At 41.4% G+C, this 21,663-nt stretch overlaps 2 protein-coding genes across 2 annotated transcripts in view; one reads left to right on the top strand and one right to left on the bottom strand.

Annotated features, from left to right (window-relative positions):
• The window catches only part of LOC111867444 (tudor and KH domain-containing protein homolog), a 32,163-nt gene that overhangs the window by 4,740 nt on the left and 5,760 nt on the right, over nucleotides 1–21,663 (bottom strand). Inside the window, exons 4-9 of the mRNA XM_023857323.2 lie at nucleotides 19,764–19,894; nucleotides 17,768–17,879; nucleotides 16,469–16,650; nucleotides 16,014–16,124; nucleotides 15,009–15,107; nucleotides 13,666–13,904 (exon numbers count right to left, since the gene is read on the bottom strand). Coding sequence (XP_023713091.1) covers nucleotides 13,666–13,904; nucleotides 15,009–15,107; nucleotides 16,014–16,124; nucleotides 16,469–16,650; nucleotides 17,768–17,879; nucleotides 19,764–19,894 — 874 coding nt within the window. The remainder of the gene's footprint in view (nucleotides 1–13,665; nucleotides 13,905–15,008; nucleotides 15,108–16,013; nucleotides 16,125–16,468; nucleotides 16,651–17,767; nucleotides 17,880–19,763; nucleotides 19,895–21,663) is intronic.
• On the top strand, nucleotides 6,138–11,153 carry LOC111867445 (protein roadkill). The gene is made up of 3 exons (XM_023857324.2): nucleotides 6,138–6,302; nucleotides 8,572–9,137; nucleotides 10,335–11,153. The coding sequence occupies exons 2-3, from the start codon at nucleotides 8,588–8,590 to the stop codon at nucleotides 10,901–10,903; spliced, it is 1,119 nt and encodes a 372-aa protein (XP_023713092.1). The 5' UTR covers nucleotides 6,138–6,302; nucleotides 8,572–8,587; the 3' UTR covers nucleotides 10,904–11,153.

Consider the following 21,663-nt stretch of genomic DNA (forward strand, 5'->3'; position numbering starts at 1 on the left):
ACAGAGTAACCAATTCAATCCATTTCACATCAATCAACCAATCCATTCTGCCTTCCTCATCAAATCACTGTCACAGGAAAACGTTCCATACATATTAAACATACAACAGTTCAATTTCTATAAAATAAATACCCCCCTTTCACAAACATACCATCTTTAATTTAACATATATTCCTCTATAGAATAAAACGTATGTTGTACCAAATATGACCTCATTACTTTTTCAAACTGTCTCATTTTTTCTAACTCCCTAATTTTATTTGGTATTTTATTGTATAATTTTATTCCCATGTTCAGTACTCCTTTCTTATTGGCATTTGTTCCGCAAAACTGAGCATGGAGATTTAACTTCCGGCGTGTATTGTGATTATGAACTATGTTATTTTGTTCTAACTTTTCTAAATGTAGTTTAACATGGCATTTTTTTTCTGTGGCACTACAGCCCCAATTTGGGCCTAGGCCTACCTCCATGAAACTCTCCGTTTCACTTCGGTTTACTAGATCTTACACATTCGGTAGGACTCCTTGGGTGAGTGATCAGCTCGTCGCAAGGCCTCTACCTGTAGACAAACACAGAAAAACGCAAACAAACATCCATGACCTGAGTGGGATTCGAACCCACGATCCCGGCTTCCGAGCGAGTGAAGACAGTGCATGCCTTAGACCACTCGGCTACCGTGACCGGCTTAACATGGCATACTATTCCAAATATATACATGCAAGGTAGCGGAAGTAAGTTTAAATCCTTCAAAAGTTGTCTACATGATGCTAATCCACTCACACCACTAATTATTCTTACAATTCCTTTCTGCAATTTAAATATAATTTTACTTTTTGGGTCGCTACCCCAGAAAATTAAACCATACTTCAAATAAGCATGGAAGTGAGCAAAGTAAATACTCCTTATAACCTGTCGGCTTGTTATATCCCTAAGGGATTTTATCATGTAACAGACTTTATGAAGTTTTGAGCTTAAGAAAGTCATATGTGCTTTCCACTCCATATGCTCGTCAACATGTATACCTAGAAATTTCGTTTCACATTTATAGGAGATCTCCATTTTGCCAAATTTGATTTGAGGTTTCATTAAATCTGTTACTTGTCTATTATGAAATGCCACTTCTATTGTTTTCTCAGTATTCAATATAAGATTATTTGCATTGAACCATCCATATAGCTCATTCATGACTTTATTTATCTTTTGCTGCAGGATATGTCCCTTTTCAGCTGTTACCAAAATATTTATATCATCTGCAAACAAAACTACCCTTGCCTCTTTGATATTCAAAGGCAGATCATTTATGTATAATAAAAATAATACTGGTCCAAGCACTGAACCCTGTGGTACTCCATATTTAATTTCTCTTGGAGCCGATGTATATTTTTTGCCATCACAACTTATTTGAACAATTTGCTTCCAGTACGCCAAATATGATTTAAACAGTAAGTTTGCCACACTTCTAACTCCATATGTTTGTAATTTAGAAAGTAAGGTGTCATGATTTATGGCATCATACACTTTAGTTAAATCACAAAAAATTCTGACCTGTTCCTTTTTCTCAGCTGATTCCTGTATGTTTGCTAGAAAAGAGTAAATTGCAGTCTCAGTCGACCTAGTCATCCTAAATCCATGTTGGGCCTCATTAATATGGTATTTCTTGTCAAAAAGGAGAGTAACCTATTATGCATCAACTTTTCCAAGATTTTCGAGAAAGCACACAAAAGGGATATTGGTATATAATTTTTCATATCCTTCTTGTCTCCCTTTTTATGAAGTGGTTTTACCTTTGCTATGTTAAATCTCTCTGGGAAAATACCTGCTTCTAGAGAGGCATTATAAATGTGGGCTAATGGTGTTTTAACCTCTTCTATACATTTTTTAACCACATAATCCGGTATTTCATTGGTACCTGCTGAAAATTTCCCCCTAAATTTCTTCACCACTTCTATTATCTCGTTTTCTGTCACTGGACAAATAAACATGGTTTCATTAAAGGTATTTATTCTCTGTGGTGCTTTACAGCACAACATCATACTATTATTTTGCTTGACAAGCTTTCCTACTATGTGCACGAAATATAAATTAAACATTTCAGCTATACGCTGTGGATTAGCCTCTTTCCTTGTCCCGCACTTTAGTTCTATTCCCAGTTCCCTTTGCAAGTTATTTCCTAATTCCTTATTCACTATTTGCCACATTGCTCTAGTTTTGTTTTTTTGCATTAGCTATATGCCTATCATTTTCCCTCTCTTAGTTTCCTTTATTACTCTCTTATATATCATTCGATATTTATGTATAAATTCCTGTTCCCTTCCTGTAAGATTTGTTCTCTTTTGCAAACTATTCAACCAACTCATCCTTCTACTGGACTTTCTTATTCCCTGAGTAACCCAACCTTTTGTTTGTTGTTTAATCTGGTTAAATAATTTTAAGGGGAAAACCATATCAAAGCAATAATGGAAAGTATCCATAAAAACCTCAAATTTCCCATTTACATCGGATTCTAAAAACACATCTTGGCACGATTCTTTGTTTAAAATATATTGCAGTTCTTCCATGCCTCCTTCAATAAACGTTCTCCTCCTAACTTTTAATGGTCTTACAAAATTCTCAATACATGTAGATAATACTTGAGCATAATGTTCTGAAAAACCTAGATCTATTACTACAGATGGTTTTGTATAATTACTATTATTTATAATGATTACATAAATCAATGATTTAGTACTCTTTGTAGCTCTAGTTGGGACCTCCACTGTATTTACCAAATTATATACACATGAAAAAGATTTTTTAGTTAATTTAATTTTACACTCTCCTGCAAAAAAATCATATTCCAGTCCCCACGTAAGATTAACTGCTTTCCTTTCATATTTAATTTTTTAATCACCAGTTCCAGTTTCCTTAAAAATTCTTTAAAATTTCCATCAGGTGATCTATATATATGCAAATTACAATAATTTTATAACCCAACAATTCTATCGCCGCCATTTCAAAGTTTTTTTCCTCATTCATATCTTAGAAATAATTAACTTCTTTTGTTTCTAAACCTCTTTTTACATAAATGCATGCTCCTCCGTGGCCACTTGTTACCCTGCTAATTTGAGTCTGCTAATTTAAATTGCATAAAGTTCATGTAGCTTCTCCAATTACTGATTCAGAAGACAAGTTTCTTGTGAAAATATTTCACTGTACTCTACAGCTGCTACAGATTCATCATCTTCTTTATTTTCTACAAAATAGGGGGCAGAAATAACCCTTCTGCTTCTTCACATTCTTCTAAGAATAAAATCTGTGGTATGTTAAGTTTAAATGGGCCTTCATTCTTTGAAGATTTGAAATTTGAGGCTCTCACGACAGTGGCTGCGATGACTATTGTCTTCTGGGATGTGAGCCCGTGCAGTCTGGTTGACGTTTACTGGCGTCTCAGAAGAATCTACTGCCTTCATGCTCAGAGTCGAAGAGTAAGCCAAGAAATCTGAGTAACTTATTCTGCTTACTTCTTGCTGAATATCTAGATTACTTTTCATCCTTGAAGATGACGGCAATATGTTCTTCCGAAACGTCGTAAAACCTCTACCAGAATACACGGTGTCACATACATCAAGATCCAGATCTTTTCTGTTTATTTATTTATTTATTTATCCTCTCCTTCCATCTTTCCACTTCTCTCTGTTTCTTTATTATCTTCTGTCTTCCTATATTCCTCCTCCGTCTCCCTTTCTGACGTCAACCGGCCGAAGTGCCAAATACCAAACGTATCGAAAACTTCCATTTGCAAACAATTACTCGCGAGATTTGGTTCACTGCCATTCTATTTCAGTTTATTGCATAAGCTCAGCCACACTGGAACGGCAAGAAAGCGAGCGGCGCAAAGCTTTCCGGCCTCGCGACCTTAAGGGGCCCACAGACGGACCGTCTTAGCGTCCGTTTTGCCTGCGCAGTTCTAAGACGTCACGTAGGACTGAATTTTCGTCCCTGTACCGTCTTAGGCTTGGCTTGAAGTAAATCTGTCAGAGACTGATATTTCTGTGCGTGTACAGGCATATCTGCGAGCAAGTTGGAGCGTGTGTGGGGCCTACAGTTTTAGCGTCAGTTTTAAGTGATCGTTCCAACTGTGCACTTCGATATGTCGGATTTGAGAATCGTACCCGGAGCATTTTTGTGCGAATTAATTCAGCTGTATCGCAGTAATCCATGTTTGTGGAAGATCAAAAGTATAGAGTACTCCGATAAAAACAAAAACAAAAAATTTCAGAGACACTGGGTTTTCGGACTTTATCCATCGTCCAGATTCTAAATAAGTAAGACAAATGTTGTTTACGAACAGTTACGAGTTAAGTTATCGGAAATTGATCCCGAAGCACAAAGGAAGCAGTGGTAAAAAATAAATTCACTACGAAGTTGTTTTCGGAAAGAACTCGAGAAAGTCCAGGATTCTCAGAAGTCTGGCAATGGAACAGATGATAATTATACGCCAAGTTTATGGTACTACGATGACCTTTTATTTTTAACGGATCAAGAACTTCCCAGACAGAGTGCCAGCAATTTGGATTGCACTGCACTATCAATCGTTCTGATATGTGACGCTACCAAATGAAGGTGTAAAGAAGTCTCATTGTCCATCCTTTAATAATTGTACCAATCACCCGATTCTAGAGTTAAATCTTTCAATAAATGTATATGCGAGAGATTATTTCGTTTAAGTAATCAAGCCTTTGCCCATTTTGACCTAGTCTTCTTCTTTTTAGTTTTTGATCTCAAAGCTAACGCTAGAGTGGTGTAAATTAAAAGTTCCCTTAACCAGAGGCCGCACTGTTACCGTGCATCACGCGGCATCTCAATGGAACGGGAAGGTTTGCCGAATCTACGTCGCCGTGTCTGTTGTTTCCGTCCTCTTCCCTATCTCTCGGTCATTTCTTCTCGTTTATTTCCCAGTTTTCCCATGGTTTCCCCATGCACCACTCTATGAATGGGCGGAAAAAGCCTGGGATGCAGTTCTAAAAATACGGGACCCACGTCCGTCCGGCACGCAGTTCCATGTTCAAGGAAACGAGTATACACCGCGATATGAAGTCGCTCTCGTAACCTAACTTCGCATAAATGAAGGGCAGCCAGCTCAAGAAAGTAAGTACTGAACTCTCCCCTGGACAGGACGCGTCACGCTCTGCAGAAGGCACTGCACAAAAACGTCCGTCAGAAAGAACACAGATCAGTGGCACATCAACCGCAGGTCACGAGACAACAAAAAGCAAACTGCCTAGCAGCCGACAGAGCGGACTGGAGGGCGGCCAATGCAATAAAGGACATAGATGGGCTTGCATTAGAAGCGGAACGTACACATGTCACGCGCTTTAAGGGTTGAAGTGCGGAATCATGAGATGTCGCGATTTTGTTCTCTTTCTGTTCACTACTGCCTTATTTTCAAGTTTATTCAAGGATGCTGTCACAACCAAGACCGCATTACGATACCGAAACGGAGGGCAGCCCACGAAATGCAGGAAAAATGAAGGTCTCGTATTAGAAGCGGCCGATACAGCGGACAATACGGCCGACAGGAAGGCAGGCTCTGAGGCTTCCAGCAGCACTGTACGGAGGCTGCCGTGACGAAAAAGAGCTCAGACCAAGAGCTACGGGAAGTAACCGCTTTTCAATTGGAAGATCAGGGCAGAGCAGCTGATACGGGGGAAATAGGGCAGACAGTGAGGTTTCATTAGTCAATGAGTGGTCTGATGGAGACGTCGAAGAGAAATCTCTGATGGGTCCGTGACAACGTCGTCTTCCTTAGAAGGCTGGCTGCTACGGCCCCGGCCTTACGTCTTCACGGCGTATTAAAACGATAAGAACATTTCTTCGGTTTCCCATGCGACAATCGCAAGCACGTCACATTTTTTATGGAATGCATTTGGGAAGCATTTTATTCGAGATATCGACAAGTTACCAATGAAACTGAACCAGTTATTCCCATAATGACAGTACGTGACAGACAGAAATAAGCTGGCGGCAGTTGCATATGCCTGTGAATCAGGCTTTATCGTGTGGTCCATTAGCTGTCGGCCCCCACCACCACCCCACTTCACACCAGTGCCAAATAAGTTACAGAAGGGTGCTACAAGTACAGTTTTCAGAGGAGCGGCGTAGGGACTGTGTAAGCGTGTGTGATATTCATATAAATGTAAAAAGGAGATTCTTCTGAATTTCACAGTTCAGCTAATTAAGAGAAATGTAAATACAAGTGTGTACCAACCACCATTTGATGTGAAAGGAGTTGGTCTCCTCAAGAATCGTCTATAAAATTCAGGTGAATAATAATTACAAAACATTCATTGCTGGTCGCGCGAAAAGGCGTTTCTTTTGTGTTCCATGCAGAACGTACATAGCAGGGGCGTCTATCATATTGATCTGTACTTCTTGAATTAAACAGGTCAGGAAATGTACATATGGAGCAAAAATTCAGGCATACAGGCTTACTTTCGATTATTTCGAAAACTCGAAGACCTGTACTGGACGTAGGGCATGTTCAGTTTTTCTCCACACCTTCTGCCCGAAACATATTTCGGTCCGAGGTACGTTCGAGATGCGCGTACGTCGTCAAGTGAAGTGTCTGTTACTGCTGTCTGATTCTAACTCGAACTTCATAATACCAAAGTGGTTCTTCGGTTGTTTTAAACGAATGGATGGACATGGCAAATATAATAAGTGTTCCGAAGGTTTCCAAATGGCAACAAAAACCGCCTCCATCACTATTAGCACTCAGTCCCTAGATCTGACGACGTCCATCCATGTGTTTGGAGTATTTCATCACAGGCCATTATTTAACCTTTAAAAGTTGATACAGGAACAAACATGGCAACCCTCTGAAGCCTGAAGTTCAACTAAATAATTAAAAATTCTGCTCCTATCTAACAGCAAACATACTGCACTTCCATTACAAAGACCAAATAGCTAACACTGTAGGGAAGTACTCACTCTTTATCCCGAGTCATATCAAACAAGTGAACACACTGTATGGGCAGCATGGCAAATTTCAAATCTGTCTATCTGTCTACCCACGGTTCATCTCCAAAGTTACTGGACGGATTCTGATTAAATGTGGTACTGGAGGGAGCATGTCCAGTAATGCGGAGACCATGATACAAGATGATAACCAGCAAAAGTAACATCCGTGTTTTAGTGGCATATCAATGAACATAATTACAACAGCAAACCTGTTAATTATTTTAGCTGTCAGTCTATCATTTCTTCTCCATTAACAAACTGTTATAAGCAGCTGAACAAAACTGTCTTAACAATATACTGCAATTGCTGAACTAACTCTCTGGTAGCAGAACATGAAGTTCAGGACAGCTAACATCAAAACTCGTCACTAAATACAACCCAGAGAGAGTTTCATGACATCTCTGACTGTTCTCCATTATGTCCACTGTGCCAAATGAACTAGGGAACTGTTCATGATGTGTACTTGTACCAACCGTCTTACAGTGCACAAAATTTCACATTTCTCTTCACTACATGTTTCGGCATTAATGTGCCATCATCAGGTGTGGTTTTATTTACGTCAAACCACTGCACTGTATGCCATTATGTCTCCTTTATAAAATGATCAAAATGTACAAATGTCATGTATAATAATAAAGTTTTAATATATAAACTTTATTATTATACATGACATATCATTTTATAAAGGAGACATGATGTGCATATACAGTGCAGTGGTTTGACATAAATAAAACCACATCTGATGATGGCACATTAATGCCGAAACATGTAGTGAAGAGAAAAGTGAAACTGTGTGCACTGTAAGACGGTTGGTACAAATACACATCATGAACGTGAATCAGTGCAACAGGACGCTAAAATATAACATTAGGGAACTGTTAACGACAAACAAAACTAGTTCAGACATTTGAGAAGACTACTTACAGAACAATGTCACTTGAAAGGAAACATTCAGACTAGGACTAGTAAATGGTCCCACCTGGGAAAACTTCCAGAATGAAGATGAAACAGTGTCACATGTTCCACATGACTGTGTGAGAGGGTATGAGGGCATATCAAAGCACTCAGCTATATGCACCTGGATTAAAATGAGGTTAAATAACCTTTTATTAAGCCCTCCAGACAATTAATAAAACTACATGTGTGAAACTTCAGAGAGTCTGATGGTGAGTAAAAATACAATAAAACAAGAACAAATGTGACCCTGTTAGAGGGCTGCTCGCAGAAAGGAAACAACAGATCACAGACGTTGCGGTGCAAGTCATCTGAAAATTTATTCAGGACTCCTGCTGTACCAGTGTTTTGAACCAAGCTCCTTCTCAATACAAGTCTCAAGTGCAGCAGCCACACCAGTGATTGCTGCTGCAGTGTCAGTGAAAAATGCTGAGCTCCAACCTTGCAACATGGTCGTTATAATACAAAAACAATGACACATTATCAAATGGTACGCATGACGATGAACTGTAATGTCTGGCTTTTGGTATGTTTCTTCTCTTGCACTCTCAAGGTTAAGCGTATTTAACTTTCCAAAATGGTTTCTCTTTTATATAGGTCACTTCTTGCGTTCACAGGGCCGGCGCTCATCCTATGGCTGGAACAAGCTCTGGTGTGGAACTACTGGTGCCAGTGGTATCAGACATCATTTTCAAATACACATGGCTCATCAAGAAATATGCTCACTCCATCAACACACAGGATTCATTTGACAGTCCTCCATTTGACTTTAATGTGAATGGAGTTCAAACGCAATGGAACATGTCTATTCGTTTCTGGAAAGGGCCAGAGGGCAAAAGGCTCACCAATCCAGTGGTACTGTGCCTGAACCTGCTGAGCTGCAGTACTGAGGAACCAGAACAGGCACGTGTCAGGTTTCAGTTTGGCGTGTACAATGTGGAGATCAAGCACTGGGAGATGTGTCATGTTAGTCGTGTGGTACTGCATCTCCAGAACATCCATGAAATGCTGTCACTAGGATACAGAGACCTCACCATACTGGATCGCCACGTGGAGGCTACCAGTGGTGACGTATCTGTCTTCGTCAAGTTACAACTTGTTCCAACGGAAGCAGAGCGTCACTCCCTGTCACAGGACCTCACCAGAATGCTGTCCTACACCAGTCAGCCTGGCGCAAACACAGGCAAGTACTGAAATGCTTGCTGCGGTAGGATCCTCCTTGTCATCAAGCAGAGAATTCCCCTGAATCACGAAGCTCAACATTTCAGTACTTCAAGAACAACAATCCTGCAGAAGCACTATGCTCAGCCAGTTCAATCCAATTTAAAATATATTTGTCAAGATACATTTTAATAATATCCTCCCACCAATGCCTATGTCTACTGCAATTGTTCTCTGCCATTGATATTTTCTAACCACATTTTGTAGGTCTCTCTTACATGGTGCATGCTCCACCCAGCTCATCCTCTTTGATCTGATCAGCCTAGCAATACTGTGGAAAGAGAACAAGTTACGAAGCTCCTTGTTATGCACTTTTCCCCACCCTACTGTCCCTTCCTCCCTCTTAGATCCAAATATTCGCCTCAGCACACCCTTCTGAAACACCCTCAGTCTGCAAAGAGCACTCTCTTCTGGGATGAAATGCCATGTAATCTTGTATATGTTTACTGAACTTTAAGAGGGATGAACTGCCTCCAGAGCACTCCACTTGCTGTTTGCTAACTGGCTTACTCTTGAACCCTGAAGAGTGAGGCAGTGCATTCCTCTAAAATTTCAGTGAACTTTAAACAGGTAACACAGTGTCACTTCCCAGAAGACAGTTCTCTTCAAAGTCACTGCTGTGAGAACCTCAAGTCCGACCTTCAGTAAATGTTCTTCCCTTATGGCGAGAGGCCAAAGTTTACATCCATACAGAACAACAAATAAGATTATAAGCTGCGATACCTCAGTCAGTATAGTGATGGACTATGGGCTGGATGACCAGGGTTCAATTCCCAGCATGGGAAAGTGATTTTTATCCACACCAGGTGCTCTGGGGCTCACCCAACCTCATATCCAATAGGTAGTTGGGGCTCTTTCCTGGGGGTAAAGCAGCCGGGGCGTGAAGCTGACCACTCACCTCCATCTGGTGTCGAGGTCAAGAATGGTGAAGCTATACCTCCACTCCCCCCCCCCATCTTCACAGTGTAGGGCTGATTTAATTAAGCACAGGGTCAACTTTACTTTTTTGTCTACTTCAGTCTCTAGGTTTTCAAGTATGCTGTGGAAAGACAATGGATTCTAATCTGAATGTTATCTCCTCTTAATTTCTTTGTGCGTAAGACACTAATGGAGTGACTATATCTTCAAGTAATCAGTTTACTCATGATGGACGTTTCAGGAGACATTATCTTGCAAGGTGATGGGGAGCGCAAATTCCCGGCACACAGGTGTCTTCTGAGTGCCCGATCACCCATCCTAGCAGGTATGATTAAGGTATACGAGCAGCAAGTTCACAATGAAACACAAGACACCAGCGGAAACATGCAGGAAAAGTGCTTGGAGTTGCCTGGCCTAAGTGATGAGATTCTGCAGGAGCTGCTTCGTTACATCTACACTGACCATGTCAACAATCTGGACACCACTGCATCTACACTGCTACCAGTAGGAGAGAGCTACCATCTGCCAGGACTCAAACTGCTCTGTGAGAGAACTCTTGTAGAGACCATCACGCCTGAAAACGTAGCATCACTCCTGCTGCTTGCTGATCAGTTTGGCTGTGATTCACTCAAACGAGCTGCTCTCGCATACTGCGAGGAGAATGCCACGAGCATAAAGAAATCTTTGGCATGGAAAGTGATGGAAATTGTGAATCCTGACCTCTTCATGGAAGCATGTGAAGCAGGACTAGGTAGTTCAATCTCTAGTAACCTAGACATTATTCCTAGTGACACAGAACTCAGACAGTGAAATGAGACTGAGGGTTTGATGGACTTAAAACTACTCTTCCTCGTTGAAGAACTGAAATTCTGAAGCCGTAAGAGACACAAAAATGGGCAAGAATTTCAGATTTCTGTGACCGTAATATCTTGCAGTACAACACAGTGCTGTTTTATATGTGTTTTCAAATGTTAACTTCTTGTCATATGACAGGGGCATATTCATTAAGCAAAAGTCTGTTACACAGAAATGAATTTCCCATACAATACAACATTAAGTGTACATGCAGAATTGTAAATGTCAAATGTCTGGCCCCCTCTATGCTTCCTGCCTGATGCTGACATCTGCTGATGATGGGACGAAGATATATAATTATGTAACTCCATGGGGTGGATTTCTCTTGAGAAACTGATACTTTCTGAGCTTGTCAAGAAATTTCCTGCCTCTTATAGGAACAGAAAGTTCATTACCACCTTCACAAGAGCCCAGCACTAGACTCAATCATGAGATACATGAAATAAGTCCATATTCTCACAGACTCTCTCTCTATGATTTATTCACATATGAATATACCTTATGAATCTATGTCCCCCATGTCAGCTGTACGATTGAGGCTTTCTGATCACAGTTTCCTAAGCATTTCCTATCGTTCCATGTTTCACCATCTCATCATCCTTGATTTGATTTCCCTGGCAATACTTGGTGGTGCATACAAATTATGAAGCTCCTCATTATGCAGTTTTCTACAGCCTTCAGATATTCTCATCGGCACCCTGAGTCCATGCTCTTCTGTCACAGTGAGGAACCAAACTTCACACCAACACAGAGAATAAGCAAAATTATACTTCCATTTGTTTCAATTTTCATGCCTTTTGATAGGTGCCACAAGGACAAAGACTCAGAACTGAATGGCATTCCCTACATACAATCTGCTCTGCATTTCACCATGAATTTTATTTTCATGTTCCTGAAATTCAAACCACTGCCAGAGAATTGGCTTCCTTCTTATTACAATATCAAGCGGCCTCCATAGTCTAGGGGTGACGTTCCCACCTCATGACTCAAGGTACGCGGGTTCAAACCCGGTGGAGGTCGTGGAATTTTTAAGGGCAGAAAAATTCAGGGAACAATCCTCCGGGAGGGACTTTAAGCCATGGGTCCCGTGTCGTAGATTTACGGCACGTAAAAGATCCTCACGTCTCTAGGAGAACTCTGAGCAAAATCAGGCAACAAGTTTCCTGCCCAAGCAGTTTCCAATGCCTCTGATAGATGGGGGAAGTATTAGGTACCGAGGGCCAACCTCATTGGCTGAACGGGGCTAATAGGACGCACCAGTACCAGTAGGGTATGGCGACTGGTAGAATATCAAAGGGGGACATACAATAGATCAACAACTGGTCGTGGTGCATGGGGAAACCCACCCCCTCCAATAATAATAATAATAATAATAATAATAATAATTACAATATCAGTCTGCATTCTCATAATGCAAAATGAACACGCAATTAGCTTTACCAGCATTTATTTCCAAACAAACTTCCTTTTAGATTCTGATGGGTTTCCTGTATTCTACATGGTGCTTATGTTTGTCCCAGTAACTGGAAAAACTGAGGCCACAGAATGAAGGCCAATGGATCAGCTCCCCCTCACACCTCCCTCCAGGATATTATGCTTCCCCTTTTAACCACATTTTTCTACATTCCCCCTTCAGTTTCAGTCATACTTTTGACACAAATGTTGCTAGTGGTAACCACCTGAAAACCTTCGTTACAGACAATGCTTTAGTTCTGGCTGACATGAACCAAGAGGAGGTGTGGAAGGCACAGGGTGGGAAGCCTCCCTGCCATCCATGGGACCTCTTTCTATAGCCTCAGTAGAGAAAACAACACTGCCTACCATAAATACGATACTGCCATCATAAACAATACACTGCTTAAGTTTCAAAGTTGCAAACATTTGTTCAAACAATTTCAAATTAATTAGCACATGACATCACAACAAACTGTAGCATGCACAAACAAATTGTATTTACATATTCACTTCTCATGCATTTAAGCTGTGGGGGCCCAGGTGGGGCAATGTTGACATGCCCTAAGCTAGAGTCCCTTGGTTCGGCTGCCTAACACAAGCCTATTATACCAGTCCCTGAAGGCAGATGAGTAAAGAGCACTGATGAATAGGTGGCAGGGGAAAACTGAACTGTTCTGTGAAAAAACAGCTTCAGTACCACTCTGTCCACCATAAATCCAACATTGAACATAAGCCTCTGCAGTTTTAAGATGGTGACCAACTTCCTGAACTATAACACAACTCCTGAAGAGCCTTTACTCATGTATCAACACTGGTGCACCTTAAGAACCAGATGACTTACAGGAAAAGAACACTATGCATAAACTGTGTACTTGAGTTTTCCCTACAACTTCTGCTTTACAGATTTTCGGCTCCAATAAGTATTGAACGAGTTACGGTCAAGATGTGCACAGAAAAGCAACTGGGTTTTCATGAGAAGTGTCCAATTGGCACATAAGCCAATAAATTTCAGTAACACTCCCCAAATTTCATGAAAATCTATTCTTCAGTTATTACATGTCGAAAGACAGAAACATGCGAACCTTAACAGCTCCATCATGATCTGAACTGATTTTTTTGGTGATTTGCACAATCTTGCCCTAGTATCTTCACATCTATACTATGGTCTCCCAAAATGTACAGTGGTTTTCTACCATACCAAAAACATTTTGTACCTTGAAAACAGTATCACTCATGTCTGAAGATAAGAAAAAAGTACTCACTTTGGTTTCACCTTCGCAAGGGAGCATTCAATGGCCTGGTACCTCAGCTTCAAAAAGTCAGCCCTCAGGGAACAAAGCTGTTTCTTTTGACATGTATCAGAGTCTCCATAGTCAAGGTAGTACAGGGATACCTGGCTCTCTTCAGCTGCATAGTCATCCAGTGTCACCCCCGTCACTCTGGCACGGTACCACTTGTCATCATGGCTGTATGGAGCTGCCACCAGCTGGTCCACCACCACCTAAACAAGCAAAATTCAGGTTCAACATCAAATTGCTGCAAGAGCACGTCAAGCATGACTATGGGCTCTATCAGTGGACACAGGGAAGCTCTTTTCTCAGGGGAAGAGTCTCCTGAGGCACATCTGACTACTGGCTAGGTTTAGAATACATGCAACTACACTTCCAGATCCAGCATATATCTTCAGGACACAATGCTTTGGCACAAGGGCATATTTCAAAAGATTCTTTCCACCTTCACCTTGGCAAATATTTGGTTTTGTTTTTGGTCTGTTACTTACCAATGCTGTCAGTAGCTAGACATGCAGCATCAAATGTCAAGATGACAGATGAACTGGAGAGAATTTGGAAGGATCTGGTCATGGCCTAATTAAGGCACTGTGCTCAGATTTGTTTGGAGGGACTGAGGAAAACAAAAAAACTGTCAGGATAGCCTATGTCCTGGCTGAGATTCAAACCAAGCACTCCCTGAATATGAGTCTAGTGCAGCCCTGTCCAACGCGACGCCCGCGGGCGCCATGGCGCCAGTGGTATATTTTTCTGGCGCCCTCCATAACCACATATAATTGAGCCGATTTTTAATAGTAATTCAAATTGTAAGACAAGAGACATTTTTGAACGTCTGAGTACTGTTAAATATTTTCGAAAAATTTTATTATTATTATTATTATTATTATTATTATTATTATTATTATTATTATTATTATTATTATTATTGTTGTTGTTGTTGCTGTTGTTGTTTTTTATTAGTAGTAGTAGTAGTAGTAGTGTGTGGTGATGCCCACACCTCCATAGGCATCAGTGAATTGTGCCCGAGTACATAAGAACGTTGGACGGCACACTGGTCTAGAGTGTTATTTCTATGTCTAAACTGTTGCTGTTTCAAGCAGTAGCAAAGGTAGTGAGGGAACTACACTACAGAGTTCACGTTACTGTAGCTTACATAACAAGTCTCACCATCACTTCATGATGCAGGTAATGAATTGTCAGGTATTCAATGAACAATACAGATGTACGTGTATATCGGTGTATGAATGTGTGTGTGTGTGTGTGTGTCTGTCTGCAGCCACCTCAGTGCTCAATTAACAATGTCACTGTTCCTGTACCTCTCTGAGAGTGTGGCACTCACGATTTTCCTCTTGCTTGTAGAATTCAGTCATTTCCTCCACCAAGTGATCAAGTTCAACAGCTTTGGGGCCTATAACCTGAAACAAACAAAAGCCATGTGACATAAAAATGCCAGTAAAGTCCTGCCAGACTACATGGCATCACATCCCATAGTCACCACTGTAAGAACCTCACACCAAAAATACTTGGTGAAGGGTGGGGGAGAGATCCCAAGATGTTAACTCAAACACAGTGCTCTGACCCCTACAACAGGTTTCAGATTTGTTGGTCCTACATTACCAAGGAAACTGCAGTTTGAAGCTGGATGAACATAACCTTGATGAAAGTAAATGTGTAGTTTGTGGTGATGGTATGAATAGTGAAAATATTTCTTGTACATTTGCAATGACAACATGCAAAAACCAAATTTATTAGTTTCGCCAAGTGCCTGCCCGTCTGTCTGCCAGATGCATCAACTTAAGAGCTGCTGAATGGATATCCATTAAATTTGAAAGTGGAAAGTTTCACCAATATTTTTCCAACACATTCCAGGTTTAGTTATGGACAATAACAACCCTTTACATGAAGGCCTATGCTCATTTCTGCGCTTGTCCTGAACGTAACTCACTGAACATATATCAGGAAAACATTCTGTCTAATATTACATGGAGATTTCATTGAACAAACATACAATCTGAAACTATATGAATCCAAGACATATGAGAATACAATCTTCTGCGACATGAAGCCAAATGGTCTGATAAGACAGCTGCTAAGATTTCCAAGGAATCTGTGGGCTCATCTTCAGGGGAGAAGATATGAAAGCATAATGTTCCAACTACACTAGAACCTTAGAACACATAAAGGTTCTGCTTAGCTCTCTGTGAACTAGAAATCCCTATCAGAGAATACCATGTTGTGGCACTCACAACACTTACTTCACTTATGAAAGCTTAGAGGCCTGAATCAATGGTACACTCTTCTAAAATACTGCATTCACTTACCTGTACCCAGAAACGGCCAGGATGCTCCACTGCTGAAACATACACTTCTAGGAACCCATCCTTTCCTGTGTCCAGCAAACATTCAGTATTATGCCGCTGTGTCTGCTCGTCCTGCAATACAGTACAGGCTCTAATCAGACTATAGAATCAGTCGGTAGAAGATGCATACTGCAGTTGCTCAGCTGATCAATAAATTCCCTTGCCTCTTATGCAAACTGCAGGCTCACTCTCCAGCCACTGAATTACAAATACCCATTGAGGATGCTGAATCCAGTGCACAACCACATATCTTATTTATTTAAGATCCATTTTAATATTATCATCCCACCTACATCAGTAAGGTAGAGTAACCTTTAGGCCTTTTTAAATAGATTTCAAGGGCCATGCAGTGTCACAAGAGCCTAACAGAATTATGAAAGAACAGGTGACAGAATCCTTGATATGATCCAACTCACCTCAACTGCATCAGCTAACATGAGGTACTGTGGACCTGTCTTCTTACGGGGAGACCGTTTTTCCAGACTCTCGTGAATTTTCTCTCTCACCTCGATATCTTCCATCACCTTCTCTTCAATCAGTGACTTGGCCAGTGCAATCTGTTCAGTCGTTCCCTTGATTATTACTCTGCGAGCTGCAACTATGAGACGACAGAAAAGTAAAACAAATGCAACAGACCTGGCATCTATATTACATCTTATTTTGCTTGCCCAGTGCCGAACATATTTCATCTGTTTTCCAGACATCATCTGAGATCAAAGTTACTAACATAATATTCTCTAACCTGTAGTCTAAAATGTCTTGCGAAGAATCCTTTATCCCTTTTTCATATAGATCTTACCAAGCAGTCTGATGTGGCTGCAATGCCTGCCTGACACTCTGAAGATGCTCGGTTCAAATCATGGCAGGGGCCCAGGCTGCCCTTTTTCTGTGGTTTTCTTTAGTCCCTCCAAGCAACTGCCACACACTACCTCTATCAGGCCTCAAAGAGTTAATTCCAAATCCTTCCCTATTCATCTGTCATTCTAACAATTCATGTTACACAGCCTACGATACTGGGACTGCCCTAAAATAAATCATACATAACCTCACTGTTATTAAAACAGTCATGGACACACTCAAATTTCTAGAATGACAATTTTACACCAACCCCAGAGACCAAATAATTTTTATTGCACACCAAAATGATGCTCCTCGCTTAGGATCAACACCAGGCCGCACCATAGCTCAGGCGGTTAGCCATTGGTTTCCCACCTCAGCAGCCCGGGTTCAATCCCGAATCTGGTCAAGTGGGATTTGTGGTGGACAAAGTGGCACTGGGGCGGATTTTCTCCGAGTACTTCGGTTTCCCCTGCCAATTTTCATTCCACCAAACTCTCCATCATAATCACCCAGGGCAGGCTACAATAGGCCAATAAGTGGCCATCATGCTGAGTGGACCCAGTTGGACTCCACCCCCCACTAAGTGAAAAATTTTAGGATCAACACCCCTCAAGAAAAAAACCTAATCCCCCTGACCAGTTCTAGCCCACAAACAATTTCTCTCGGCATCATTATTCGTATCTCAGAAGTGTACCTACTCGTTACTGAACTGACGTATCTGTGCAGTGAGGTTGCAAGGCCTCCCCATTCTACCACTACTACAGATACGGAACACAGGATGACTTCTTCAGTGGAACTGACCCTGCGAGGTTCACTCACCCCTACTTACCTATAAAAGGCATTGTTATGGCTTTCTACACTTAAACTTCACTTACCAAACTCTCTTGCTTCACCACTGCTTCCCTCCACTATGATCTTTGCATTGGAAGCTCGAGAGATGCTGCGAATGTTATCTCCATTTCTTCCTATTATTCTCCCACATGCACGCTGCAAAGTAAAAGTATTTTTTATTGCTAGTGGGGTGGGACTAAGTCCCTTCTACTGCGGCCACTTCTGGCCTACTGTACCAGCCCCAGATGATAGGTGAGGGTGATTGTGGAGCAATTGGTGGAATGAAGATTGGCAGGGGAAACCAAAGTACTCGGAGAAAACCTGCCCCAGCGCCACTTTGTCCATGACTTGACCAGACCCGGGATCGAACCTGGGCCACCGCAGTGCGAAGCCAGAGACTAACCACTTGAGCTATGGTGCGGCCATGAAAGTAAAAGTAAATAGCTCCTTTGTAGTGTGGCCTCAAATGGGCTTACCGTACCAGCTCCAAAAATACAGCACAGTCATCTCAGAGCCACCAGCAGATCAGTGAGCTCCTAAGGTGGAAGTGACAAACACTCCTCCTCCCATCTAGTTACACCACAGAAATATACACTGCTAGCAAAAAGAAAAAGCCAATGGCCTAACAAAGACCAAACACAAAACACCCAGATTACAGCAGATGCAGGAAATGCTCTGTCACTATGCACACATTCCTGGCACCTGTATAAAAAGTTTACATTCTTATACTGTAGTTCATTTTCAGAAATAGAGTATATTTTGAACCCCCATCTCCTGTGCAAGATCCCTGATGGCCTCCTGGGGAGAATATTCATGTCCAGCATCAATTTCTTTCAGTGAGCACTGTGTGATCTGACCACACCCACTAACAAGGGACTCGATGCTAAGCTTCAACATTCTCCTGATGACGACAACCGGCTGCATGTCCAGCATCTCCCATAAAGTGTATACAGTTTATATGCAATGTGTTAAGCCAGTCATCTGCTGAAAGGTCTAAGATGGCCGCACTGCAAATGAGAACGAAGCACTCTGCAATGACAATTGGAGATGAAAAAGAGTGCTCAAACAAAAAGGTGCCCCATACCACCTTACATAGACTGGCCTGGGACCAAACCTGGATATGCTGAGTGAGATGCCCTTCTAGTTAAGCACAGTGAACTGAAGGCCCTGGTGTGGTGGGCAATGCAACTAATCTGTGACCTGTGCCCTAACACACAGCCTGCCATGTTGCAACATCACCATCTTCTTAACACAAGCCCCAGTAAATGTACAAGCAATTGTGATGTCACGTCATACGGAATGAAACCTATGCTACAAATGATACATGCGTTTGTATAAATTAGTATGTAGCTATGTTTCTCAAACTGTGGGCCAAGTCATGACCTATTTCTCAAACTGTGGGCCAAGTCATGACCTATTCTAAAGAGAGGCCATACAGTTGTATCCACATCCCATTTGGTAAATCAGTGAGACTTAATACAGGTGCTTTTAGAAAATGCAGTGGCAACTGGAGAAACATTTTTAAAAATTTTTGTACCGTACATGAACATTTTACGGTTCACTGCAGGTACAGACACGTTATTAAGCTGTTTAGGTCCCTGATGTCACTGTACAGCCTGATAGGGACCAGTAACATTGGGCATAACTGAACTTCTCACTGATTGGCAGACTGTGTGTAACTAGATGTATTTCTTTTATGCCACCATGCTATCAAAGAGTTTGAGGACCTCTGGTAAACAACAATTTAATGTAAGATTTCAGGCTTTCACAACAGTAACTATAAAGAAAGCAGTCTTCTGGGATGTGGCACCGTGTGGATGTGGTGTTAACCGACGTTTCGGAGGAATGTATCACCTCCATCTTCAGGGTAGAAGGAACAATAAATAATCCACAAGCGAAGAGACTGTAAGAACTGGTACGAGCAGACTGGTGTTGGAAGATAGAGGCGATACGTTCCTCCGAAACGTCGATTAACACCACATCTACACGGTGCCACATCTGAGAAGACTGCTTTCTTCAACAATTTATATCATAATATACCTGTGGCACAAACATCTCATGGCTTTCAATCAGAGGCTGGTTCAAGATGATGTCGTGAATAAGGGACTCTGCAAGCTGTGCGCCTTCTCGATTGCCCTGAATGACACAAATTCGATACTGATCGTTTCCCACTGAAGGAGAAAACAACACGAATTACACATGGAAAAAAAAAACTGAGAGCAACAAATTTTTTCAAGAATGGTTCATCACATAAAAAACTTACATGACATGAAACATAGGGCCCATTATAATCTAAGTATTTTTCAGTACAACAAATATTTAAATATGAAAAAGGTAAATTTTGGCTTTATTTCTATGCTGTATGTGTTATTCATACAGTAATCAGCTTAGTGATGAAAGATTTGTATTTCAAGTGAATGAAAGCTGAAGCCAGTGCAGCCTGCAATACTGCAAAGAATGGATCCGGGAAAAATGTGGAGTCATACCTTAACCTACAGCTTACCATCTCATGATCCCATTAAAATGACACCCACTAAGCTTATGCTTCCAATTTGGGGGTTTACAGCTCAAAACTTGAATTTCAGAACTTGGACAGCTTCTACAAAACAGTACCCTGTGACCATTCTTCCAGGGCCTTCTGCCAAGGCAGAGCTCTCCTGTCTGACTTACACAAGACGATGGAGATGTCAGATGTTGATAAAATGTTATTTTTATAAAGTTTGTAAATGCTTTGGTGGATAGAATCCATGGTAAAATACTGTGACGTGTTGCACTATGCAGGACACCCCTCCCCCAGCCAGCAGTTACGTAACGCTATTGGATCGCTGTCGTTACTAAGGTAACGGGCAAGTCAACGCTCCTTCGCCCACCCCGCCAGCGGTGACGTCACCGAGGGATACCGCGGTTGCTAGGAAGCAGTAAACAACTCCCGAGAGCATTGCTAGCAACATGGCGCCAGACAACATGGTGCCTATTACGTGGCTGTTTCCTGAGTTGTCTGGAACGAGGCTAGATACGGAGCAGCGAAGACTATTTACAGTCAGTTCTCGAGTTCTCTAGTTACGAGTTCCGAGCAAGCCTACGAGCCAGTGTGGGATCAACAGAGTTCTCAATCTGGCCAGCGGAGAGTTCCGAGTAAGCCAGCAGTTAGTTGCAGTACAGTATTTGTGATACTGCAGATAGCAGTAACTGTGAATCTGTAATTTGGGTGATTGTAAGAGCGAATGTGGAATAAAATTCACTATATGCACTAAGGCGTGAAGTTATCTGTCGCGTTATAAACCCAAGACACGCGACAATTTGGTGTCAGAAGTTAAAGTGTATCAGCGGCCTAAGACAGTTCTCCACTCAGCAGTGAACGAGTGTCCTGCATAGCGCAACACGTCACAATACTAATTAACTTATTCTTAACACTGGCAATAGTATAAATATTTAATTATATGGTATTTGATGTCCCTCTATTGGTTTTAAAATTGAACCAATAGAATTATAGCATAACCAGAGTTCAAATACTGAAGAAATGGGTCTCAGCCCTGAGCTGTGTTCCATATTATAATTAACTTGACTGATGAACCATTTTCAGGAATCCATTTTGTGAGTGTGAGGTAAAACTGTGTTCCACGGTGGAGTCTACGTTTCTGCACTTAGCTCAAACTAAGATATTTTGTTTCCATAAGTGAAGAAAAGCAAACTTTGGTAGAGAGGTACTTATGTTCTTAGGGAAGCTGCTGCCTCCATCTTCACCCTTCTGCTCTGAAGATGGCATCACATTCCAGAAGACAACAAATTGTAATACCCACATATCTGCCTCCCTTAACAACTTTCAATGAATTTGTATAAAAACTGGTATGAGCATCATGCCTCTAGATGCAATCCTGCTCTACACGTCTCTATGTTCTACCGTTAATAATGTCAACAATTTGAACTTCTGGGGTGGGAA

Source organism: Cryptotermes secundus, unplaced genomic scaffold (genome assembly GCF_002891405.2).
Source record: "Cryptotermes secundus unplaced genomic scaffold, Csec_1.0 scaffold423, whole genome shotgun sequence".
NCBI classification, from domain to species: Eukaryota; Metazoa; Arthropoda; class Insecta; order Blattodea; family Kalotermitidae; genus Cryptotermes; species Cryptotermes secundus.

What these genes read in the sequence shown, in the direction of transcription:
- LOC111867445 (XM_023857324.2), top strand. Translation starts at nt 8,588, where the DNA reads ATGGCTGGAACAAGCTCTGGTGTGGAACTACTGGTGCCAGTGGTATCA. An exon ending in TCAGCCTGGCGCAAACACAG is followed by an intron (nt 9,138 to 10,334) that starts GCAAGTACTGAA and finishes TGGACGTTTCAG; the next exon opens with GAGACATTATCTTGCAAGGT.